We start from the raw sequence: 27,459 nt of genomic DNA, 5'->3' as shown, positions 1-27,459 counted from the left end.
TACTTAAATACGCTGTTCCATTTACATAGCTTGTTTTTCTGTTTCTTTACTAACAACTAGGATCGCACATGGGAGCCGAAATCTCATTACTTTTACTACGTATTGTTGGGTGCTTATCTTCGCTTTTTTAGTCATCGTGCACCCTATGTGAACGCAGCGTGAAAAGTGAAATTCTCACTCAAGCACAAAATGACCCCTTAACAGAAATCCGCCTTTCTTACTCATTTGCAGAAGCATAAGGCTGCAGAGGGAATAAAAAGGTTGCAAGCGCAGTGAAAAGTGTAATCAAGATATCGCTCATAGCGGCTCATATTTAGTTCGATAGTTCTGCATCAATCTTCATTCAAGAGACTGAGTTCACTGATTCCAACAGTTCTTTCAAGGCACCTAGTTCGCCGAGTTCAATAGTTACGCACAATACTTCATTCAACGCACCTAGTTTGCTGGTCTAAAAATATCGGAATGTCGAAATAAGGTTTTACAAAAGCAAACTATGTAGAAGGAGCGATGACAGTTTGCCAAACTTCGCTACAGTTTTGCAACGATCATGATAGACGAGTAGTTAAATAGAAACTGCTAGCTGTATTTCATATTTGTTTTAGCAGGTATTCATACTGGTGATCTGCCTCAACAGGCATACGACGCAGCTTTTAAATGACCATAGCCAATATCCTGTGTTCATGGGTGTATTGGCATTTGCCTTTTATATTTATGTGTTCATGGGTGTATAGGACTGTGTGCTGTCGATTTCTGGCCCTATGACGTGGTTTCCTTTCATTTTTCTACATATTTCTTTATTGTTCCGCTATGTGAAAAGGAGGAGGAGGAGGAAGGAAAAAGTGGAGAAGGAAAGGTAGGGAGGTTAACCAGTTTGGCTTAACCGGTTCGGTACCCTACACATGGGAGAGGGATGGGGGAGATTAAAGATGGGGAAGGGGGAGAGGGAGAGAGAGCACATAGCACAGCACACACACATCGTCCGTTGGAGTCCATCAATCTGGCATGGTACGCGACGTCACTCTCACAGCCGCTTGTCCAATCCCGTCTCTTTCAAAAACCGAAGTAGTCCCTTTGTCGCCTTCACCTGCGATATCTTCTGTCGGCGGCATGTGAAAATCGTGTCGAGGGACAATGGTCTACTGTCAAGGTGCGCTAGAACAGATGCCAGGGACTGTCGCTGAACATTATATTCAGGACAGTCGCACAGCACATGTTCCAGCGTCTCCTCGCAAAGACAGGCATTACAGAGATCGTTGTCGGCCATTCCAATGCGGAAGGAGTAAGATTTAGTGAAAGCCACCCCCAGCCATAAGCGATAAAGCAGAGTCGCCTCTCTTCGACGCAGTCCAGTTGGCATATAGAGATGCATCAAAGAGGGCAGGTGGTATTGACGGTTGCTCTGGGTGGTCTGGCTGTTTGGTGTGCACCATAGAGGTAGCGTGATCTCATGTGCAAGCACTCGAAGTCTGCTAGCTGCGTCGGATCGTGAAAGCGGTATGGCCTCTTCTTGTGCGTCTTCAAGAGCTACCCGAGCGGCATTATCGGCGTCTTCATTTCCACTGACGCCGCAGTGACTTGGCAGCCACTGAAACGTCACGTGGTGTCCTTTCTCCTGTGATGTATGGAGTAGGCATCTAATATCGAATACGAGCTGTTCGAATGGCCCGCGATGCAGAGCTGATAGTACAGATTGTAGGGCTGCCTTTGAATTGCTGAAGATTGACCATTGTCGAGTATGTGAAAAGGAGTTGACAAAGGGGGTGACTCCATTTATAAGTATGGTGGCTTATAACCTTATATATAATGTTGTAAGTCACCTTATATGACATTATAAAATGACTACGTATAATTCTTTCATTTTCATCTCAATAAAACAAAAGGCTCTGGCTTGCTACGTTAACGAGAAGGTGTATTAGATGAAAGAAAGTAGAGCAACGCTAGGGTAAATAATATGGGTGCATGCAGGAAAAGAGATAAACATACATGATTGACAGCTATCGACATGTACAAAGGACAGTGTTTGAAAAAATCGCATCAGTGTGTTCAGCTCCGTGATGACCTAATACTTGAGAAGAAAGGCATTCCTTTTATTGCGATAACAATTCTATGGACACTTCCAGAAAAATATTGAGGTCGTCGTCGCCGTCTACGCTGCCATGAAGTTCCGTATATATTTAGATGCATGTGAGCTATATGATGTCATGCTATATGACATACAGTATATGCGGGTTATGTCGCCAGATCATTCTATCACTAAAGTTGCTCATACCACGTCTTAAATTCTTGACAAATTATTCCCCTTTTCCCCACCCCCAGTGTATGGTAGCAAACCGGATGCTGTTCTGGTTGACCTCCCTGCCTTTCCCATCCTTGTTCTCTCTCTCTCTTTCTGTCCTCGGGAATTTGAGAATGGCAGCCTATAAACAAAATTAATGTCATCAAACAAAACACTGACAGCGCATGCCTTTTATCTTAAATCTTCTCAGGTTTGAATATTAAAAGTGCGAAACAATAACACGGTTTCAAAACTGAAATTGATGTAATTTTATTGGCGCGGCTGGCCACTTCCTTCGGGATCGGCTAAGAAAATTGGTTTCAAACGTACCCGATACGGAAACGTGGTGGTAAAGTCACTAAGAAAGACGTTGTCTTTTACTAATAAACATAAATGAAGTTGTCCAATAGCAGGATTCCAAGGTACCCTAGCACAACAGCTCGTTTTCACTTAGCCACTACAGCTACGAGTCTTACAGTTTGTGTAATATTCTAACACGTCGTTATCGTATTCATTGCTTTGCATTTATGGCGAAACTGTAATCATTTTATTTGTTTGTTGTCCATTACTTTAATGGAATGTAAGTAGCATTGTTATCAATGTATTGAAGAGTTCAATTCTTCGATGAAATATATCTGTGTGAATCTCGGAGCATTTACGCATCTATGAGATCACGTCGCCCAGAGAGTACTCGCCCAGAGATAGACGATGAACAAGAAAGCCATTAGCACTGTTTAGTTACTTTATTTTTTTTTCTTGTCTCTTGTGGTGATTTACGATTCCAGTTTTTATTAGCGTAAACGAGATGATGCATGAAAAGCAACGTGCAAGCGTGTGGCTGACGTGCTGAACCGTCTGACATTTTGCAGGAACAGCCTGTCTTGGACAGAAGCAGCTTTCGGAGCAAAGTGGAACGCTAGCATACTGAACAAGGTGCATAATGGTTCCGGAAAACTGACGAGCCCGTGAGTAGCCGACGCTCTTTCTTTCACTGTTTCCCAAATACTTCAGCATGCCAGGCAAGAAAAATTGCGCTATGAAAAAAAAAAACTGCGTCGACTCAGATTAAGTGTGTCGACAGAAAGCGTAAGACCATTTTTTGAAGAACTAACGAACATATTTTTTTTTGCGCCTTGGGGAAAGGACCGTTCGAGTAAACTCGCTGACACTGTGAATGAAGAAATACTGTCCCATAAGACATCATTTTCCTTCTCTGTAATGGAGATTTAAGCTGTTTTAGAACCGAAGCAAGCCGCCTCATCTGGCTTTTAGCTTAGGTGGTATGCTCTTCGCAAGGAAGGCCAAGCTTGCGTGATGACTAAGTGCATCTATGAACACGTTACCGCGCGCGTGTAGCCAGTTGATGGAGTGCTGTTTTTCGCCCTCTGGTAATAACAACGAGAACAGGCCGTGTACCCGGAGGTACAATCAAGGGCACTTCTGTGAAGAAAACAAGTTTGTCGTTTTAGAGCGAACGTGATAATTAATGGTGAATTTGTTCGTACACAAGGAGCCGCAAAAATGCATGCACATTCTATTTTCAGTAACCTTTGAGTGTGGTCCTTGTCTTAGCTGCTCTAGCCACAAAAAATCACGCGTTCATACCAGCAGTGCCACATACTCACGTATTTTGCTTAATCAGTCGGCTTGAATATCCTATAGCAACACCTGGCTTAGAAGAGACAATGAATTAGGGGAACACCGGTTTACTTTCTCTTACAACCAATGGTTCTTCAATTTGCACGCGTGTCGGACTAAACATACGTTTCTGCAGTACACCCCCCCGCCCCCAAACCGGCCTGTTGCTACAATTCACCCCCCCACCCCCCACCCCGGTTGTGGTCACCGAAGAAGGTATCAAATCATCAGTCTGGTGCATAGCAACAGAACACATCAGCTTCTGAGCCACTGTGGTTTATCCTGCCTCATGACATCACACTTGCAGCGCCGCCTTCACAACACAAGGCAGTCTAAATGGCTCGTACATAGTAGGATTATCTGCAATTTTTGATGAATGATCACTTCACAAAAAAGGAAGAAAATCAGAAATAATTATACACCCATGCGCATTAATTAAAAAAATTGGAAGCATTTGCATCACATCTCGTCTTCAAAAGATCTTGGATTTGTAACGTTTCTGGAGAAGTTACATTTTTCGAGCAGTGCGAAAATATGGACACTCTCACATTTTTTTTTTTACTTGTTTTCTAACAAAAGCACGTGTTACTTTTTTTGTTTGGTTGTTTTGTTGTAGCTATTACCTGTAAGAGGAGAGGAGTCGTAAGGAGTTTCGCGCATGAATATGGGCGACAGCGTGTGTCAGAACCTCTTAACTGCTTCAAAACCATCCTTGTAAGCGGGCTTCTCCATTATAAGAATATATATGGGGAAAAGCCCACTTCAGTGATTGCACTTGTTTACTGGCGACTGCCTGCCCAATTGATAGATGTTTTTATGTGCCTGCCTGACCGAGAAATGTGTAGTGGCAACTGGTCAGCGTTGTTACAGAGGAATATCGATGTTTCAGCAAGGCTCAAGCTTGTACCCTCGTGACCTTGAGAGCAGCACTTCGTAACCTTGCACCATGAGGTTGTTGAGAAAAAACTTGGAGAAAAAAAGTTGCCTCTAAGAGTGGAACGCGATAGCGTTATCGGGGTCCGTTGACCCCGACACTGACACCGGATATTCTGCGACATGGGGCCAGTAGGAAACAATAGTGGGCCGACGTCTCAAATGGTGACCACGGGGGGACATATTCAATGCGTGTTCTGTGGAGGCATCCGCGCATCTCTCCCACTCTGCGCGGTACCTACAACGTAATCGTAAATGAAAGGCGTTCCGCGTTGTTGCCTATTGAAGCTGCAATTACGTGTAAGTAGCTGTGCACGCCGAAAAGTAGACGCGGCGATTCCGCGCCGAGAATACGTTAAAAATGCATTTGACCTTGTTTTTTTTTTTACATTCCACCTCCATAATAACTTAGTCGCCGGCGAAAATTGAACCCACGACTTCGTGCTCGCCAGCAAAACAACATAACCACTCAGCCACCGCGCCCTGTGTTAACTTTAGGCACAGTGTTATTTAGGAAGGTATGCGACTGTGGCTAACAAAGGAAAAGTTGTGGAGTGGTCAGAACCTTCATTAACCATGCCTGCTTGATGGAGCTGAGAAAGTTCTTATCAAGATGCTTCGGCGGTAAAAGTTCTCAAAGCTTCGATTCTGTGTGGACGAGCACCCATTGTGATTGAACTTAACATGCGAGAACGAGCAGGCTGATGGGCTTTTAGATATGACATTACTTATGAAATGTGTCGCAAAGGGGGAACGCAAGGCAAGAAGCACGAGGTCAAGGTGTCATGTCTTTGCATTTCCTGAAACCTCGTGCGCTCCATTCGTAATATTTTAATATTCTGTTCTACAAAATTCCTCATAACCACAAATGTTTCGATGCATAGTGAGGAGTGCCAGTCTTGGGAATAATCCACGTGAAGCTTAACTTTGAGTCATGGACCTTTAAATTATTATTCTGTATGGACTGACAATATTTTCCTTCATTCCTTCTTTAAGAAAAACATGTTGGACAGGGGTAGGAGTTGATAATGTACCTAACTCCAAATCACTGCGCAGGTGTGTGTCTGCGTCTTCTCTTACTTCGTAAGAGCAAATTTCGCAAGGTGGGAAAGGCCATCTCGCCCGAAATTTTCGAAACCAGCAAGCGTGCAGAATAACTTATGAGCAAATTGGTCCTTTAATAGAAGCGCCTCAGAGGTAGGCCCTGCTGTGCGGCCAGTAGGCTACGCACGAATCACTTACGCTATGCTCCGCCCGTCTTCCCCTCGTTCTTCCTCCTTTAACCGCGTGAAGCTCTCATCAATCATGATAAACAGCCCCGTGCTGGTGTTTAGGAACAGCCGAACTACGGGGACCGCGGGCGGGAACCTGCGTTAAAGGGCCCGCAGTCTCGTGCTATGCAATAGGGAAGCGCTGCTGATTTCGAAGCAGCTCGCTCTACGGCTAAAAATATGCGAAAGGGGGAAGACAACGCCTCCCACCTCTTCCACAAAAAGAAAGAACGAAAGAAAGAAAGGAAAAGAAAGAATGAAAAAGAAAGAAAGAAAGAAAGAAAGAAAGAAAGAAAGAAAGAAAGAAAGAAAGAAAGAAAGAAAGAAAGAAAGAAAGAAAGAAAGAAAGAAAGAAAGAAAGAAAGAAAGAAAGAAAGAAAGAAAGAAAGAAAGAAAGAAAGAAAGAAACTTCCGGGTCGCGCTTGATGCAAAGTATAAAAGTGCGCTGAAATAAATGCGAGAGCAGCATCGCTGTTGATAAGAGTTGGTATTGAAAGCCGGACGCGAATAATGCATGCGCCTGCCTGGTAAATAATCAATGAGTCGCTGTCGCTTGCTTGCGCACGAGGGCCTCCTTCGCTCTTCACTTTCGATTCTTAACGTGTATTTCGTCCTACTTTTTTTTGTCAAGTCCCGCCCACTCGACGAACACAAAAGGGGCGAGATCGTTTTGCAATACTGCTCTCGTCCTCTCTTTTTTTTTTTTGTCTGTAGCAGCACTGATTTTCCACTCCACTTTAAAGCACGCATATAGGATGAACCGTGTTCTATGCAGCATACATAATACAAGCGGTAGAGTGACGTCACTAAGGTGTAGCGTGTTGCTGTCATTAGTTTTGCGGTAAACAAGAAACTACTTTCAACGTACTCTCTATTTTATAACAAAATACGGGGACGAAACACCCAACAAAATATTTTGTTATGTGAACGTTTTCAGCTCCCCATACGACAGCCTTGTTCACAATTTAGTTAAATGCGACAAAACAGCCACTTACGCACGTCATGTAACGTGGCAGACACATCGAGCGCTTAATGGTTGCAAATTACCACCGTTTCTATTGAGGGTTCCCGCCATATTTTAGATTTGTAGCGACTCTATACAAAGACGCATGGTTTTATTCCTTTTTTCCCCCAATCGCACGTCCATTTTCTCAGTAAATATTGTAACCTAATGAAACATTGTCAACTCCATGACACGATGACACTCGACATAGTTTTAAATTTTTTTTTCGCGTGAGAGTGCGAGGGAAAGGACGATTTTAGCGAATTGTACAGACTACATCTATCTTTTTCACTAATGAAGCTATGGCCCCTCGTAGTAAGCATAATCTCCACCAATAAATATTGTCGTCTAAAGCCTTAAGGGGCTCCGCCTCCTGGCTAGCTCATGTCGAAATAGGTGCAAGAGTGGAGTCGCAAGACGCCCCTGTGAGTACGCTTGTTGTCGCGACACCAGGGAGTGGAGGCAGAGCGCGAGAAGGTAAAATGTACCTTCGCGGCTTTCAGACCTTCTTCGCAACGCCACCGCAACAATATTCCATAGGGTTGAGGATTGAGCGAGTTGGTATTACATTCTCAAACTGGTACGACGCAACATAAAAAGGAAGGAACAAGCCGAGCCGGTCAGATAAAGAAAGAGGCTTGTTTCTTCCTTTCTATGTGGCGCTGTACCAGTTTGAAGATTCCATAGGCTACATGACAATGCGTGACGGAATGCTTTTTGTTTTGTTCCTTTGTTTATTTCCTTGTTCTCTACACGTCACTTCAAACGCCTCACCTGAAGTAGCTAGGCCTGCGTATAGCAGAGCTGGCATTTTCAGCTTCACTTGGGCTGTGTTTCCCGCTCTACGAAGGAATGCTTCACTCCAGTGTCGTTAACGACCCCGTGACAACGTTACTAACGAGGTCTTCACCTAGGATTTACACTGTGGCCATATGTGAGCTGTGCCAGTGCTCCTTGACGACCTCCGTAAAGGCCAATTTCTATGGAGCAGATCGTATGGTGATAACGTTCACCAATCAGCAAAGAGAAAAGGAGAGAGAAAGAAGAAAGAATGCAGAGATGTTAACCAGAAAAGTGTCTGGTTGGTTACCTCGCGCAGGGGGTAGGAAAAAGAGAAATAGAGAGATGGAGAGAGAGAGAAAAGACGCGGTGAATGAATGAATGTCATACTGCTTGCGATGTGACATAGCATTCACTAATTGGTTGTTAGTGAAGGGTTTGTTTGAGATATTTCAATAGTTATTTGATGGAGTCATCAGCAAAGGCATGAAGGAAGGATGTGAGGGAGCCAAACATCAAAGAGGTACTGAACTGATGCACGTTGTTAATATATTGTGCTACATATTTAAGAGTCGATCATCCAAAGAGGACATGGAGGAAAGGCAAGGACACCGATAAATATCGCTGCACATCAAATACCTTTTACTCGCGCACATGCACTTACACAAAGCCAAAGCGATAGGTGCAAAAGTAGAATTCAAATGCGCACGGCCTCTGTGTCTTGCGTAGACATAGAGTTGGTATGACATAGAAAGTGCAATCGCCTATGGAACTATATCTAGTGAGCCATCGCTATTCAAAGCAAGAACACTGCCGTCCATCGCATTGGCATCACCGCATGCTCTTTCTTTTATCCTACTTTCTTATTCTTTCACGCTACGGACGCCACTTGCGCCTTTGTGGACCACTTCAATGCATCAGTGGGCCTATTATACCATATTGTTATGCACGATGATCGCCGGCAGTATGCCATGCTCTACTTATAGTTTTCACGATAATAATCACGAGCAACTAGCAACAGCGTCCTCCGCGAAGAGGACGGCACCAGCTCGCCGCTTCCAAGAAGATGAAAGAGTAATCGATAAGTGGCGTTGTTAGCCAGAAAAAATGAACAAATAAACACGAGGCGAAATCGCGAACTCTGATCACTGCAGCGTGTCTCGACAAGCCGGCACATCCTCCACGTGGCGCGCACAAGAGTCCTTGAGCGCAAGTGGCCCCGTCTGTCTGCACTCGCTTCATTAGCGACCCATATTCACTGCGCCACCCCCCCCCCCCTCTTACTGTTGCCCACCCTTCATTCCCCTCCCGTTCTCCTTCGGTTCCGACACGGTGAAGTTTTGCGCCGGGTCTGTCCCAATTTACACGCGTGAGTCGAGAGCTCCTTTGTGTCTGCGCTGCGCGTTTCGTGAAACTGAGGGTGAACATTCACTTAGCCGCACTATACAGAACGCGCGAATGCATGGTTCCTACAGTGCTTATGGGTTGCGTTGTTTTCCAGCTGCTACTTGGACGCCCGCGCATTGTTAACGAAGTCGAGGTGTCCAGAACCGCATAGTAAGAAAACAGCTCGAGTACTCGCGGCATGGATCAGGCCCCCTCCTCTGCCAGTCGCTTCGTCGAGCACGCCCTTCCTTGAAGGAATAATTAAAAGGTTGTGCAGCTGTAAACTTTACCTGCAACTGCAAACTGCTACCTGCAAACAACTTCCCGCCCATGCTTCCTTTCTATACTGAGCCATCCCGCAACGGCAAGTTCGGCGCCGCATGCGACAGGGTTAAGGGCCGATTTACGCTCGAGCCGCCCATCACCGCAAGCCGCACCGCACGCGTGCGGTCGCGCGAAAGATTGCACGTATCAAGCACTTGTGCACAAATTTCGGTTTACAATTTGTAAGGTATACACTGTGCACACAGTGTAAATGGTAATTTGTTCACAAGTGCTGGATACGTGCAATATTTCGCGCGAGCGCAAGCGTGCGGTGCGGCTTGCGGCGATGGGTGGCTCGAGCGTAAATCGGCCCTAATACCAGCTTGCTAGAGATGCGGCATACATTCACATGCTGTATTAGTGAATGGTTTATTTCTCGTTTCGTCCTCGTCAATGCGACCCGACCCAAAAGGCTTTACAAAGCTTATTTGATATAATTCAGCAATTGTGCAGTAGCGTTGTTCATCTGTAGGTGATGTTAGACATGTTACCCATCCTGATCCGTTAGGTAGCATTATAATACGACTGTGGGTGTAGATTACATAGAGATAGAGAGGAAAGTCAAGGAGGTTAGCCAGATGAGTTTCCGGTTTGCTACCCTGAACTGGCATATATATATATATATATATATATATATATATATATATATATATATATATATATATATATATATATATATATATGAGAAGGGCGTTCCCATGATAGGCTTTCACACAGGCCGGTCTTTCGAGTGATTGAGCGCCAGAATAGCGAACTTTGTGCACTGTACCACGTGCAATGGAACAGAATATGACGTATTGACGTATTGTTTCCTTATCACCGCCTTGTTTACAGAGCTCGGTGACGTGGAAACAATACAAATGGTAGGACCAATCTGATATAGTCGGGCATGGCTAAAGTGCATTTCGTTCCATATAGATGTGATGTGTGTAGATTATGTACGTTCCGAATAACGCACAGAATGCCTTTCTATTGAATTCGGATGTGGTCATCAAAACTGGATCGCGTTTGCAACATGATTTAAAACTTTCTTTTTGCCTCTTCTTTTGTTGTTCCCAAAGTAACATTAGTAGTGTCGCCCCCGTCCCCAACCCCCCACCATTCAGGGTAGCCATCGCACTAGCAAACAGGCCTCAGTTCATTCTTTGCCCTCAGTGGTAGAAAGGAGTACTCATTCTATGATATTCCCTATCTTCGCCTTCACGCTTTAGCTCAAACACGAATATGGGCTTTTGCTTTACTTTGGCCAGTGAGAATAGGCATGAGGTTCGTAATCTTGCAGGGTGACTTTTGATCGGTTTCTTCCATCTCGCCAAATTGTCGTTTGTTTTGTAATACGCAGATTGCTACTAACAACGTGAGGTACTCAAGTGGTGTTAGTAGGAAGACGTACAAACGAACACACAAATGACACACATGGCGCTATTTGTTTCTCCTTCTGTCCGTGTACCTGACACCAACAAACCAACGTGGTAACATTCGTCGAGATACTAACAACCATGGTAGGAGACATCATTTAAAAACAGCTGATGGTGGTGATGCATGTCCGACGATGGTGTCTTCCTTCGTTGGTCGCAGCAGCCCCCACACATTAAAAAATTTACGATTGGCGCGAAGACATTCCGGTCTTCGCAGGGACGAGAGGTGGTCAGGCTAGCTCTTGGCGAGGTATTCACATGTTTCTAACGTCAAGGAGTTGGTCTGCGCCGGCTGGTACTTCTGGTATCTGTCCGGCCTCCTCTATGGAAGAACTATGGGCAGATTGAGGTGTCCTTCTGAATAACGACTGGCGATCTGACGCCATGACTCAAACCGAGGTCAGAAACCGAGATCATAAAGTTATGAAATCATCACGCAGTCTCACTCAACCCGTCACAAGATGAACGAGAACATCAACATAGCCCAATTCATCGCTATATATTCATCGCCGGCCGATTTCAATTCTCTGTGCCTTCCACTGTACTTCGCTGGTTAAACTGACTGCATCAACAACGCTTCTCCATTTCGAAATGTGTGCAGTTTGTGACGACCGCTCAAGTGGTAAGTCGCTCCCCCGCAGAGCAGCTGCGCATATTCGGGCTGACTTCCCCTGTGAACGTCTCCGTGTTGGCGGGTGCGATCTCGCGGCAGGTCCATGTAGCTTCCGCTAACATTGCGCAAAATTCAAGGTACGGGCTCTAATTGGCCTCCCACATTTCAGCGAAGCCACCTGTCGTTCTTTGTTACTCCTGCACGACTTTCTACATCGCCCTCTCCCTCGATTCGTCTATTCCCGTGTGGGGCGCGTCGTCAAGGCCGGTCATACAGTGCGCACCGCTTCCTCTGACAGGGACGCGCCCAATCGATAGTAGCGCCTTTCGCGGAACAGCCGGCGTGTGATATGTACCGCGAGTAATAACGAACGGGAAGCGATCGGGCTGCCGAGGAGAAACAAGTTTTGACACTTGGTGCCGCCTTCTTTTTTTGCTCTTTCTATGCGTTTAGCGGTAACACGCCCCGAAGCGACGTTGCCGGTTATTAAACGCGCCACGTACAGTACTGTGCAGTATCTCGCAGTTCGGAGAAGATGCTATAGTGGTACTTTAGTTTGATTTTTTTTTTCATTTTTTCTTTAGCCGCGTAGGTGCGTAAAAGGCTATGCGCTTTCGCATCTCTGACTTTCCAAAATGACCGATTCGCGGCTGCAAGTGTAACCTTGTAGAGTATGCAATAAGGCTCTGTGGGCTCGTATATACGATATGCTGCTCATTTCTGGGTATAGATGGCGTCTTAGCCGCATGAATGACACGCGCTTCTCTCAGATTGCTGTCGGTAAACAGGGGACGTCTAGTTTGATACCACCTTACTTTGACGTGGATGGCATCTCAGAAAATAAAAGAAGCTTCTCTCATAAAAAAAAACTGGTTGTCCTTGAAAGAACGTAAACCTTTACTTAGAGAGATGCAAACGTATGAAAAAAACAGGAGGTTGACAAAAAAATAGTAATAGTAAAGGCCAGATTGCTACCCTATAAGGAGGGGGGAGGGGGACAACGAAAAGAGAATTTCAAAAAAAAAATCGGCATCGGTGATAAGCGAAGCTATCTTTGATGTTTGTTGAAATGACTGTACCTCTCTTTCATTTTCACTTTTATCTAGCTCAACGCCCCTCCCTCAGTGCATGCCTTCGTCCCGCTTTTGTTCCGTTCACTTCTTGCTCCCCACTCAGCGGCTTCCTCCCTTTCTTCTTCTTTCTATTCCCCTTTCCCCCACCCCCAGTGTAGGGTAGCTAACCGGATACTCTTCTGGTTGACCTCCCTGCCTTTCCTGTCCTTGCTCTCCCTCTCTCCCTCTCTCAGCGGCTTCTGTTTGCCGACTTTTTTCACTTCACTGTTGCCAACTACACTTCTTGCCTCTCGTACGTATACTCGATTCGGACACCTATCACGTGACACTAACCCATTGTGCGCTTGTGTTCCTTGAGTCCCTTGTCTTCATTCTCTAACTTGTGCGCAAAAGCCTGCCGCCGTTCTGGGGGATTGGCCAAGTAATGTTCACATAATAAGTGTCTCCCACGTGGTTTGTCCGGGATCATACCCGGTGTCACATGGCCGCTCACCTAAGTTGTCTGTTCGGGAATATAACCCGCGCCACACATAACCAGACAGCGGCCCAAAATCGCATGGTGGGAGGAACAGTCAAGGCAAACTTCGCTATATATAGGAAGGTGTAAAGACGAATGGCGAAGGATATGTCTGCGAACAAAATTCTGACGCAACGGACATCATTATCCCAGTCGCTCTCTCAGGCCCGTAGACCTCGGGAAGCGAACTAGCATTCTGGTTGTCTTTAACGCGTAAGTTCCAAGTAATACACAGACGTGTATATATCGCTTGAAATGTTTGAAAAAAGATTTTGCGCTTATAACGCTGTACTGTTGTTGGCCAAATTTCGCAGAAAGATCGGGTTTTTCAGTCTGCGTCGTTCAGTGTAAAACTTGGCACAGTGCATTGCCTAGATTTAAAGAAAAAATAAATGTAAGGTTGCGTTTGTTTGTGGGTATGCAGGCTGCTGCCACGACGGCGCTATAGCATAAACTTGTCTCACCGCCTGCCAGCAGCTGCAGAAAGTTGCCGCTCAGGGAGGGTTGCCGTGTATTGAGCGCTCCTCTGGAAAGGAGAGGCAACATATGTACTTTAATCTTTGGGGTTTAGGAAATTGTCCATTGTGCCTTGGGACAATATTTTGACCATGGCCAGTTAGTCGCCTTGAAAGAACAGTTTTGAGTACAGTAAACTAATATTTTATAAGTATGGACGTGTACGCGAAATACGATTGACCATTTCTTAATTTTCTTTCTCTTCTTTTCTTGCCTTTATTTCTTCGTTTGCAGCGAATCGCCTTTGTCATTATGTTTAGTTTATATTCTTTCTTCAATCTTGTAAAATTGGATGTCCGTGCGCCCTGAAGTAACGTTTTAATTCGTGATGTATTGTTGTGCAGCTCTCACAAATTGATGAGGACGAAGTAGAAGCACGCAATAAAGGTGTCCATATATATATATATATATATATATATATATATATATATATATATATATATATATATATATATATATATATATATATATATATATATATATATATATATATATATGTATATATATATTTCAACCAGAGTTTAAAAATATGCGAATGCCATGTATCTGGACAGAACAAAGGTAATATTGTCTGCCGTCGCTTGGAGATACTAGACTATTCGTCTATTCGTCTTAACTAATTAACCAGCTTCTCAAATGTCATAATTTGATTAAAAGTGTCACTGAGAAAATTGTAGAGCGACGCGAAAAACTCGCGATACAGCCTTTTGTTCCTCAATACGAGCCACATAACGTGTTTTTCCGAGATTGAAAGAAGCCCGCGAATACACGCAAAGTGCCTCGAGCGGCCAGTCGCGTGGCAATTTTGCCTGTGTTTGTGGGCCTTTTTCACGCTCGAAAGAACGCTTATATATATAGCACGTATTGAGCAACAGAAAGCTGTTTCGGAATTTTTCGTGTCGCTCTACAATTTTCTCAGTGACACTTTTAATCTAATTATGATATCTGAGAAGTTGGTTAATTGATTAAGTCTAATTATCTAGTTAGATGGAATGAACAAAGATAATTTGAGTTGAGTGTCTCTAAGCGACGGCAAGCAACATTGCCTTTGTTCTGTCCAGCTACGTGGCATTTACATACTTTTAAACTCTTGCTAAATTTAGCTGCAGTGGGACACCTTGTATATATACATACATAGGGACACCTTTGTTGCATCCTGAAGAGCTATAGGCACGCCTAACATGCCACTTCGGCAGGGAATAATAAGAAATGAAATGATACGCAGTGTCTAGCAAGAAGGATAGAGGTGTCTTAGTTGCCTGAGACGCGCAGGCCCACGTGTTACAGCGCGTACTTGGCCCATGGACTGCCGCTGCAATGGTTCAGTTTCTCAGCTGAAACAATGGCAAAACCGAGGGGACAAGAAGTGACAAGACATTTTTATCGCAAAAGCGCTTTACGGCAAGCTCTTCCACGAGGCTGTAACGGAACGCAAGCTCACCAGCAGTGCCCATTGAAATCAATGTTAACGTTTAGCTCGATACGCTCGATTTATCCCGAGGTTACGTGCGCATAGTCATTATGCGCACGGTTTTTCTCGGTTCGCTTACTTTGCTTCTAAAATGTAACAGCCTAGCTTTTTTCTTTTTCTGAGATCATCTCTGGGTGTCTTTTACGCCATGATCTTTCACGATACACGATACGGCGACGAGCGCGCCCCCCTCCAGCCCGAGTCGTCCTGTCCTGGCGCATTCAGCTTACGCAACGCTTTGCCGCCGCTGGCTTAGCTGGATTGCTTCGGGCTGGACGTTATCGTCGACGTAAACGGCGGCGCGCCCGACTCTGGCCAGAAACCATTAGAGACGGGAGCCCAGCGAGAAACGACGTCGATCGCGCGCCCGATGGGCTCTCCTGCCGGGCCGTATCACCGTTCGGCCGAGGGAGCTGCAGCGAAAAAGACGGTCGTCCCCTTCCCGCGCCCGCCGCCGCCTCGTTCGAACGAAACTAATGTTATACGCGGATGACCGTCTGCATTCTGCGCGCGCATGACGTGCATTCCCATTCCTCGTGGGGAAATTAGGGAGCGCTCCACGGCTCGTGCGAGCAATTGCGGCTCTGTTGGAGAGCTCGACCCGCTCGCGATACTGCTGCGCCTTTATATTCCAGCGCGGACTGGAGAGATGACCGTATATTTGCGCGATGCGAGCGAGTTAGCCATTAAGTGCAAGAACGCACGAAGCGACTGAACATAGAGACCCGAACGGAGAGTGTGTTTTAGTTTTATTTCCTCGAGGGCCCCTGCAGTGTGTTACACAAGAGGCGTTATTTTTCTTAATTTATTAACATACACTCAGCCCGCGTTATAGCAATATCGCTTTATTCGAACTATCGTGTGATTCGAAGTTTCTCGTGGTCCGCGCGGTAGGGCACGCGTTTTAGAAAATATTCTTCGGAGCGCTGCGGCGACCGGTCTATTCGCACTTCGTGCTAAGCGGGAAATCTGCAGGAGGCCACTCGGTGCAGAATCAACAATAAGGTTTTGCGGTTTCTTTCGTGCCTACAAGCAGTGCTCCTCGGGTCTAACTGCTGTTACGTCATGATAGCCAACGCACAAGATAGCTGTTCATGGACGTCAGAAGAATTTCGCCACTGGCGTGTCGGCTCTCTACTGAGCGCGACTTTTATTTCAATATACATTTGCGAGCTACCACGCCGTCGCCGTACGGCTCACGCTACTTTGGCTCTTTTAATGGATCTGCGCTTATTGAACTACTGCCTATAAAAAAAAAAACACCATTTCCTGTCCCAATGAATTTGTTATAACTAAGGTTTTCTGTATATTCACCTTTGTGCACAGCGCATAAGAAGAAACTTGTCATGAAATCAGGTGTCTCGTGCCACCCTGCAGCAGTCGAAAAAAAAATGTATCGTCCAAAAACATTTAGTAAACGATCTGCACTGTTAATAGAAAAGAGTGAATGCATTGTATCGTCCGATGGGGGCAGCCCCATAAACCGTGCTTTCTGTGCACGTTAAATAATTTCGGGTAGTCACACATCATCGGGAGTCCTCTCCATTACGGCACTACTAAATAGCAGCCGTGTTTATAATCTCGTATATTACCGGGTTATAAACCCGTTTTCATAGAAAACAGCCAATAATTTCTGCTTCAGTATTCCCTGCAGCGCAATTCCAGTGCCAAAGGAGAAATATTGCGAGGACCTTTTCGACATAAAAGATGCAGATGACATGCTTTTAAAGGTTTGATGGAGCATAGTTATAACGGCACGATTTGAGGACAGGACACAGAAAGAATGCACACAGGACAGTCACCGACCTGTGTGCTCGGAAGTTTCAAGGTTAGAAAAGACAGGGGAATTGTTTGATGCATTTTGTATCAAAAAAAAGAAGGTTGCATTCGGCGCGTCACTTAATTTAGCGAGAAAACAAGAGATATATTTGCACAAGAAGTATCGAAGTCCACGGATGTGAAGAGCGTAGAATGTGTTATAGCGTGGTCCGAAATGCGTCTTTAATCTTGCGCAGATCAGGACTTTAAGTAGGGAAGTGAGACAGGATGATGTGCTTTTGTGCTGACAAAATGAACTGTGGTAATATTGTTTGTATTGTTTCTGCGCAGCAACTGATATCCGTGTAATTTTTCCGCAGTAAAGCTCAATTGAAGTCGGCGACTGTCCCGTGTGCATTCTTTCTGTGTCCTGTCCTTAAATCACACCGTTATAACCATGTTCCGTCGAGGCAGCAACCAACTAGCCCATCTAAGTCTCTTAATCGATTTTTAAGGTGTCGTTCTTGGCAGACCACTGTGTTGAGATTACACAGGCAGTGCTAAACTTTTCCCTCCGTGACATAAGCAAAATACAAATGTGCTTTACGATGTCACTATTGCCGCATTCAGCATTAAAACAGGCGAAAAAGAAATTCCTCCGGCCCCACGCACTCCGCAGGTAACTCACAACCGTATGCAGAGCCATTATGATCAAGACTTGTGCTACGTCACTTTCTGTTTCTGTACTGCTAGCTCCAGGGATATAGAGGTCATAGCATGGTAGTAAAGAAAACGTAGAATATTGCACCACATCTTAAGTCACGTTTTCTCGTCTTCTGTTTGAGAAGTTTCATCATTGGTCGCAGTCGTGGATCAGTCGCAGCTATATACGTGGTTCATCACTTTGATCTTCGAATTCCAGTTCTTTTTCTTCCTTCTCAGTTGCGTAACCATACTGAGTTTCCGATTGACGTATCGATTTTTGCTTGGACCTGTTACACTTCTGTTCACGCTTGTATTTGCGTCATTCCGCTCATGTGTAATTGTTATATTTTGGCTATCCATCGAAAAAAAAATACTCGTCAGAAAAACTTAATTTATTCGTAACTCAAGCACAAAAACTGAAACTTCGCATTGCGCACTTTCCATTTCGCAATGCCGAGTTTGGACGGCAGTCCGAAATGTCGTGATACCTGCGTAAGCAGTGAACGAAATTGGTTTTGTCGCCGAAACACTGGTTCGTATAATTTTGCTCGCTATTGCACATCAATTCAATTAGAAGTTTTTACGTACCAACACCACGATATGATTATGAGGCACGCCGTAGTGGGAGACTCCCGATTGATTTTGACCACTTGGGGTTCTTTGACGTGCACCTAAATCTAAGTACCACGGGTGTTCCTGCGACCTTGTGCTTAGCAGCGCCACACCGAAGCCACGAAGCAACCACGGTGGGTGCGATTACACATCCCAAGGCAATCGAGGAATCGTTGCTCTTTTCCTCTATTCGTCTGTCTACACGTTCTGGCCTGTGCGTCTACTCTCACTCACCCTTATATGACTTCATTTTACGGCTCTTCGAGGCATATCCACCTTTCCTTTCTTTTGTTTTTCATCTGTATGTATAACTTTGTCAATTTTAGCTACAATTTTGACGAGTGTTCTGGTAGTATGTATACGAAACTTCGCGTGCCGTCTGCGTCTGCGTCTGCGTGCCGTCTGCCGTCAGCGCTTGTCTACGTCGTCCTTTTTTGTCCTCCGTCTATGCATGCGCTGTAAGTGACGATTTATACCATGGAATACCAACTAGCCCGTACTCAAACCTTGCGTAGGAGAAACGGGAAATCCCACGTTAAGCGCGACAATTGCGTAGCGCGGGGCCGAGGCGAGATTCAATAAAACGGCTTCCCTCGGAGCAGAAGCAGCGCGGGTCAATCGATTCTTCGCGACCGTGCAGCAGACAGCTTACGCAACTCCGGCTTGCGTAGTTCGTCTATTTAGGCGACCGTGCCCGGATCTCTAGTGACGTCCAGTGCCGCTGAGACACAGCAATTGCCTGCGTCACGGCCAGAAAAAAAAGGAATGAAGGGAAGGCAAGTAAAAGTGAAACAAGATAAAGTGTGCTAGGCGGTGTCTCGTATGGCTACGAGAGGTAGCCTTCTTGAATAACAGCGACGTTGTCAATGCCACGTGCGTTGAGAGTTATTTGCATTCGGAGTATACGCCAACTACAACTTGTGTTCGTGCATAAAGGGATCGCTGAGCTCGTTTTTATGAGGATGGGATCTCCTTAGTTATATGCATGTCAGTGGGCAACGAAAGATAAAACGAATAAGATTGCAAGGAATAAGTGGCACATGAAAGCGCGTTGCATGCCTTCTGTGAGCAGTTTAGGCTTAGGCAATAAAGCTTTTGTGTACATGTAAAGAAAAAAGAAATGCTGGGTTGCTGCGCGTGGTTCGAATTGCTTCTATAACCGGTACTGACGCACAAGTAATGAGACCTTACTGCAGTGACCCGGAAAATTGTTATTCAATTTTTTTCATCGAGGAAAATTACTTGTGGCTCAAGCAGGGAGAGAGGGGGAAGGCCGTCGCTCACACGGAATGATGGTGACGCTATAAAGCAGAGAAAGAAAACAAAAATTGCCAACAAGAATCTTCTTGCGGAGAGAAGCAAAACCAATTTTCTATTTCAAACTCGAAAGGGTAACAACCTTACGGTAATACGACCGGTTGTGGTGCACACTGACCGTATTTTGTATGCTATAAAATTTTGATAATTTCAGATTTATCGGGGGCCATAGTTATATCTATGGACTCCAGAAAGGTTTCAAAGACACAGAATGATACCATGGAGTGCTTATTCTAGAAATAAGTATCCCAATAAGTATCCCTTGCCTGCTCGCACCTCTTTGATATACTACAATATGTTGCAAGGCAACTAATCAAACTGCAACGAAATTTCATGTAACTCAAATGATGCTCACAATTTAGAGTTATATAGTTTGAAGATGCTCTTGATATTAAAATGCTGTTGTAGGTAACTCAGTAGCCCAGAAATATTTTTATAAATGGTATTCAGGCAGGAGCTCAAATACATTGTTGCGGTAAGTTTCACTCAATTATTAAACTGCACTTGTGGGCTAAATGTCGCGTAATAACAAGAAGCGAGAGAGTAAATTATCACCTTCTTGGATGCAGCGGAATATTTTCCTACCTATTTTCTATGTATTTTAAGTGTACCACCACACACAGCACTAGCGAAGACAGACACATTGGCGTTATTTGCTGCATACATTAAGTCGTCACGAAGTAGAAAAAAATTCAGTTCAAATCGTGCTTGCTTAAAAGATAAACGTCGTTCATGTCCAAGTAAAAAATTCCCATTTTTTGTTCTAGTTAATGGCAAATATGAATGTTTGTGGCACATTTGGTTCAGTCCGATATTTTCCATCAAACGAAAAGAGATATTCACTCTGGCGCGAGCATTATTAGAAAAGCAGCAAGCATGTTTATTCGTGCAAAGAAATTGGCGTCTAACAATTTTGTCAGTGTTCACAAGGGCTTGTATTCTCGATAATAAAGTTCAGGCAGCTTTCGCAAAATGTTTCTTTTTTCTTCGTTGCTTCCAGATCGTTGTGAATGAATTCGGGTTTCTTTTTTTAAAATTCCTATTTAATAGTTCAAACTCTTGCTTTCAATCTATTTATTTCTCTATTTCTCTATGTAAATATCCCTGCCTGTCTTGTGAGAGAGTTAATAGGGACACTCAGTATTCGTACGTGGACAACATCGAACTCTGCCAGATTTCTTCTTTTTCTTTTTCTTTTTCTCCTTTATTATTACAGCCTTAGGCGGATACTCATACATATTTGTGCAGGAGAACACCACCGCGTATAACTCTCGTTTTCGTAGCATCTTCACAATCCCAAACAGGAAATTTCGTCGACGCAGCAAGCGAAAAAAGCTTTTGTTGTAACGAGGAAGGTCTAGAAGCTCGATTAAGACTACAAATATTGCTCTTTGGGAAGCATCTAGCAGGACCCCTAATATTTCCTGCTAGCAACCAGTCTCTGCGATTGCCGCAAGCTTCGACGGAAGTGTGCGGGAAATGCACAGCCCTGGTGAGCGGCCAACAGAACAGCGGCCCGTTGTCGTCACTGCCTTTTCTGCACGCAATCTTTCTAACCTTTCCTTTCCTTCACTTATTATTTGTTTCCTTTACGTCTCATATGTTCTGACTTCCCTTTCTTCCTTCATCTTCCCTTCAACTAACTTTGTCTCTCCTATTTCCTGTCACTGTCACTCATCTCGCCCCTATTTAGCGTTCCCATTCTCCTTAATTTCATAACCCTTCTCATTTCCCCAATTTCTTCCCCAGATATGATTTGTTCCTGTTTTATTCATATAATATTAAAAAAAAGATGGCGCAATGATGTGGTACCAGCTGCTCCTTGCCTCGCTTTATGCGAGCAATATACACTTGAACGTCCTACATACTCTTGCGCACTTTGAAATAAACAGGCAGCTTTTGTAAGGAAGCGTGAATGTTACCCACAAAGGGATACCGTTAAAAGAATAGAAAACGAGCTCTTCCAGCACACCGCCTTTCTAGAAATAATATAATGTAAAAGTGCAAAGCAATAATGTAAATAGGAACTTTGATACAACGAATAAGAGCGCCCTTTTGTTCAGCAGACATAACCACATTTGAGAGCAAGAAAAGCAGCAGTGCAAATAGAAACGTTGGCAGGGACAGAACGCTCTGTTTATCCCTAGTCGTGCACAGGATGGTTGTTTAAGAGTTTTTTTTTCTTTTTTTGCAGTGGCCTTTTGATTCGTCACTGCATTCTGTTTTCTTATCACCTCCATCCTTCCATACCCTATCTATCCCCTACTCCTTTTTTCCCTTTTCTCCTTTTTACATTTCTCTCTGTACGTTCTCTTATCGTCCCAATTCCGCTCTCTTGTTTTCACTTCCCCGTCCGCTGCTGCTGGTCGGAGGAACCACGTTTTATGACTCCTGTGTACGAGTGCTATAAAAAAAACTGGAAGAGGGGAAAGGCGATGTTGTGTTTTATGTGCTTACGAAAAAAAAGAAAGGCACCTCCCTCTTTTGCCTAAAGGGGGCCGCGCCGATCGTCATGGTCCAGCGTTATGCTATAACAGCGCCGCCTTTTTACGACTGGCGCGTGAGTGGCCCATCGTGCCACGCGCGTGCATTTATTTGCGCAAGCAAACCGCTTTGACGCCACCGCGCACTTTCTTTTGACGGGCCGTTGAGAACCGTTGAGGCTTCGAAGCCAACCCGGGCTTACCGAAGCCATCGCTTTCAATTCACCTACCTCTTTCCATTTTCTCTCTCTCTCTCTCTCTTCTTTTATTTTCTCGACCGTGTCGTTTTTGCGTAGTTATGCCAGCGGTGTACAGGTAACTTAAGCGTGTGGGCATTGTAAACAGAACTGTAATCGCAGACTTTACACTCCGTGCGCGTCGTCGAGTCCACACGCGTGGGCAAGTGCGCTTGTATGCACGCGAGCAAGCGAGGCGGAAGTCGTCTACGTCCATAGCCGAAGCCTCAGTTGGCTACGAAAAGGCTGCATGTGAGTAAAACTTGACAAAAGCAGTTAGCTATACCCTTGCGCGCCTGGTGCGCGTCCGTTAACACGGGAACGGTTCAGCGCTAGCGGGCGGTTAGCAAACACCGAGTCGTGAAACACAAGGCGCGGCGCGAACAAGGTCTTTCTCAGCGGCGGTGAGGAGACGCCTAAGCACAACTTCGTATCTGCGGTACGAAGTCAGGACTTACCCGCCCGGCTTAAAGCAGCTCTGCGAATTTTTTTCCTCTTTTTTTTCCTTATCTTTTTTTTGTGTACAGCACGTTACCTTTGAGATTGGCGCATTTCGCTCGTCTCTGGTTGCTATGTATAACCTCGGCAGAGTATCGTGGTGCAGAAAAAAAATTAGCATGGTTTCGGTCCATTTTAGTGCTTCACAGATACTCGCGGTGAACTTCGGGGAGAAGTCCGCGCGGAGACCGCGCGCGGACTTCTCGGCAGCGCTACTAAATGGCGCAGCATGTACAGAAAGAAGCGCGAGAGAGGAGAATGGTTGACCGCATGACGCGTTTCTCAGCGTTCGCACCCGTCGGTGTGCCATGAATTTCGGAGTCCATGCGCAGGCTTCGCGGTGGCGACGCTAGATGGCGCTGAGTATTCTTAGGGAAGGGAGAAAGAGTGTACTCGTAGACACCTTCCTGTGTCAATGAAGGGAGAGCTACGGGGCCTGAGCTTCTGCGCAAGTGTTATAGCGCCAGGTAGTCCGCCAGCGTTTAGAGTGCTTTTGTTTGCTCGAAACAGACGCTGAATCGACGCAGCTTCACGTGCGACGGTTTCGCGTTTGCCTAGACGCGGATGGGAAAGCCGCAAAATAAGTATTTACATTCAGTCGTGTGTTTTATCTTATTTAACTGTTGCTAATAAGGTGTTTATGTTTTCTCTTCCCCAGCTTAACCTAACGTGGATGAAAGCATGGGACTCTTTTCAGAAGCGCTCTCACATGCGCGCACTTTGCCTCCGTAGCTTTTTCTTCATTGCCACAGAAAGTTGTCTGCGAGTAGTCTAACTGCAGCACGCGCATCTTACATAACTCGTTTCGACGGTGTCAATACGTTGTCTCTATATTGATTCAGTGCTAACGTATTACTATCGACAGTCAATGACTGTCGGCTACCTAACGAGCTGGTCGTGTTATGCACACAGACATGACTCAAGTGATAGTACTAATGGTTAAAGAGGTTATAACGCGGACACAGCGGATGGCGACGCTGACGATGATGGCGTGGAATTGAGGAACGAGCTCAGAAAAGCTGATGTCTTAAAAATTCAGAGTGCCAAACAAATCTAGCTCTATAAATCAATCGGGGATAAAAGTGATCGTGATGGTGATGACGATCACTAAATTTGTTTCTCTGCTTGTTCCACAGGTTCGATGAGGGATTCCTGCTTTGAAACCGTTCTTCAACAATCAGCTGATCAGAGGTCTCCTCGGAGGGTCTCGTGAAGGGACAGCGCGCGGGCGTGCCGCTTGGCCCCTGTCGAAGGGGGCCGGAGCGGCGTCCCGTCCCTGCGGGGGTTAAGCCGTCGCGCTGGTTGCGGCCGCCATGAAGAGGGACGAGGACTCCGAGTCCGCGTCCCTGGTCGGCCGCGAGAACCCCGGATCGTACACCGAGGACGCCAGGCCGACACCGGCCATCCGGGAGACCGACTACGTCGACACAGACGTACCGCTCCTGTCGCAGTTCCACGAGGATGCCATTGCGCAGGTGAGCACTGTGGGGAACCTCTCGCCGACTGCTGGAAGAACCAGTTAGTACCCGAGGCGCAGGAAGGCCCCACGTTTGAGCCAGTTTTGGGGACTGCGGGTTCCCGAACACGACTGTGACCCCTAAATAAAGACGGCGGGATCATAAACAGTCAAAGTTGAATCTTCCTCCCAGCGAAGCCAGGCCAGCTCTGACCGTTGGGCTTACCGAGCGCGCACACCACATCTTGGGCTGAGCCACTCCACGGACAGTAGTTTGCCCAGCAGCCGGTGAGGGGCACCCCACAGCACTTGTAGGTAGCGCGTGCATCGATGCACGCTATATATGTATATGTACAGAATTACCTCTCCGAGGTTTCGCTTGCTAGTGGCCCCGTCTGTGATGGACTACAGTCAGTTGTGCTTCTGATAACATTGTTTCACTGTGGCTTTTAGGCATGTGCAGGCTTCCATATATATAGTTTTTTTTTTTTGCTGGGAATACAAGTGTTACTTTTTTTAGTAATTTATGTGTGTTGTTATTGTCGCAGCGCGTGTATACGTGATAGCCGGTGAGCTACTGTTTAATCTGAGTGCTCTTTACTCCCAGTTCGAATTTAACTATTAGTTCTTGCTGTATTTTCGGGTGTTCAAAAAATTGTTGTATTATGTACTACGTTCAGTACATCTATGAACTGATAAGCTTCCCATGTGAACAGACTCTTTAGCGTCCAGCTTATGTTAACAGGAATAGGTGGCACAATGATTTTAATAGAATCTCTAAAGATTACGAAGAAATCAAATTGTTCACCTGCTTCACTCACAGGCTGGTGAAGGCCTGTTCCAATGGCTGGTGTTCTTGGTCTGTGGACTGGCGCTGGCCGCGGACTCCATCGAGATAATGGTCATCGCATACGTGCTCCCGTCGGCCGAACGCGAGCTCTGCATGGACGACGCACGTAAAGGATGGCTCGGTAAACGTCATCTATGACTACGTGACAACTTTGGTGGCATCACAGAGGGAGAGAGAGAGGGAGATAAAACATCTTTATTGAAAAGCCCCCTGCTTTATTCGAAAAAGGAACAGAGGGGCCGGTAGGCTAGCCTCGTATACTGTCAGACGCAGGCCAGGCCTTGAACCGTAGTGGCGTCCTCTGCCAGCCGGACAACCCGGAGCTGATCTTCTGGGCATTCACTGAGCAGTATAGCCTTCCACTGCTCAGCGGTTTTTATTTTAGCATTGTTATTTATGCTGTGTCTGATATTATTTGGAGCTGATGGGCATGCCTATGTAATGCGATGAAGGTCTGTACGTGGTACATTGCATGTCTTACAGTGTGATGAGCATACTTCTAGGTGTATTCGGTGCATGAGTAGTGGTGTAGGAAAAGTTGCTTGTTTGTAGAAGTCTCCATGCGGTTTCGTGATGTTTGTTTAATGATTTGTCAGTAGCAGCGATTTTTCCGTGAGTAATCATTCGATCTCCCGTTTGCTCGTATGGGGAAACTTCTTTCTTGACCTGGTTCTGGTTTCGGGGGGCGTAGTTTTATTTCGGTCTCTTCGGGGATTTGTTGTCGGAGAGAGATGTGTGACGCAAGTGGCTCTCCCTGCTGGTACTTCGCTCGGGCAGCGTCGTGGGCAACGTTGTTCCCAATTACCCGTGCATGACCTGGCATCATATATGACCGCACAAGAACGGCGCTCAGTGTATGAACTGTCGCAGCCTTTCAAGACTACATCTGCACAATTTTTCTGCACGATCGTTTAGATGTGCTTAGCACCTCTGATAAATGATTCAGCTTACGACAGCTTGCTTAATATTATCAGAAGTCCCAAAAAGGAATAAAAAACTTTTGCCGTCAGAACTGCCGGTGAAACACTACTGCGACTTCGCTTGAATCGTGTTTCCTTCGTTCTTCCCACGTGGCAAAGCAACTACTGATGTCAGAAAGATAATAAGAAAGCACACGCTGCAGGGTGAATATCGGTCATGTAAATGAAAGAACAAGAAGAAAGGGGGTTAACCCAGGGGCCCGATTTTTATTAACCATATCATGAGAAGCAAACAAACAAAGGCACGAAGGAAAACATAGGGGAAATTACTTGTAATTACTAATTGAATTAAAGAAATGATAAATTGATACCTATGAAAGTGGATGAAAAAACAACTTGCCGAAGGTGGGGAACGAACCAGCGTTTTCGCATTACGTGTGAACCAATTGAGCTACCGCAGCGCGGTTACCAAATCCACTTTCTTGGGTATTTATGTGTTACTACTAGAACTAACCTTGGGACTGTTAACCAGCACCACCACCCACAAAACTTGCCGGCGGGTGTGGAACACCCTTTCTGCCGCAGGCGTCGCGAGTACGTGATCTTTCTGGGTGAAGGCAACTGGTCAATAAACCCGCACATGCTACCTGAAGGCATCAATGTTGCCGGATTCGAGATCCTCGTTATGTAAGAACGAGAAGAACGAGTTAACCATGGGGGCCGATCTTTATTAGTCATATCATGAGACGTCAACAAACAAAAACATGAAGGACTCGTGTCTTTGTTCGTTGGCTTCTCATGATATGTAAACGAAAGACTAATTCTGGAAGTGAGCAAGTCACTTGTACTTCTATCACGCGCCTTTCTCTTTCTGGCTTGGATCGCAAGCTTGTAACACACCGGTCAGCTTTGAGCTTCGAATGGCGAAGCTTCCAGAAACTATTTCGTTGTTCAATTTATCCTTAAATCGAAGCCAGCTAACTAACCCTGCTAGTCAATGAGCCATTTCGGCGCTAAGTTCCTGTCCTCTTGTGTAGACCCGAAAGGAGTCTGTCCCTGTACGCGAACTTTCTTCACTGACTTTTCTGCTTTTGTTTTGTAACGTAAAGACATCAGCTGAGCTGCTGTCTTTACTGGTGCTTCGAATTCTCTAAGCACCAGAAAAAAGAAAGCAAAATAAGCACCAGCATCAGCAACAGCTCAAAGGAGAGCTCTTCGGACCCGGGCCCTGCCGTTACATAAATCTGCCCGAGCCCAGGAAACATTGCCAGCCACACACAAGCCTTAAGAGCTCGTCTGGCGTAAGCCTCCCCTCTTTCCTTCTCGTTCCCTTTTTTCACGACCTCTACTCACAAGTTCGCCTTCCCAAACGATCAGCCAGGGTCTGAAAACAGCCCAGGACGAAA

The 27,459-nt window shown here is 45.5% G+C and overlaps 1 protein-coding gene across 4 annotated transcripts in view; it reads left to right on the top strand.

Moving 5' to 3' along the window:
- The window catches only part of LOC139059348 (synaptic vesicle glycoprotein 2C-like), a 242,311-nt gene that overhangs the window by 179,127 nt on the left and 35,725 nt on the right, over positions 1-27,459 (top strand). For all 4 annotated transcript variants that reach the window (XM_070537637.1, XM_070537635.1, XM_070537636.1 and 1 more), the window contains 3 exons: positions 3,145-3,240; positions 23,964-24,302; positions 25,107-25,254. In XM_070537637.1, the coding sequence (XP_070393738.1) occupies positions 24,141-24,302; positions 25,107-25,254 (310 nt within the window). In that variant the 5' untranslated portion in view covers positions 3,145-3,240; positions 23,964-24,140. The remainder of the gene's footprint in view (positions 1-3,144; positions 3,241-23,963; positions 24,303-25,106; positions 25,255-27,459) is intronic.

The sequence above is a fragment of the Dermacentor albipictus genome, chromosome 4 (assembly GCF_038994185.2).
Source record: "Dermacentor albipictus isolate Rhodes 1998 colony chromosome 4, USDA_Dalb.pri_finalv2, whole genome shotgun sequence".
Lineage (NCBI taxonomy): Eukaryota > Metazoa > Arthropoda > Arachnida > Ixodida > Ixodidae > Dermacentor > Dermacentor albipictus.
The sequence above is the reverse complement of the archived record's forward strand: the minus strand, read 5'-3'. Positions and strand labels throughout refer to the sequence as shown.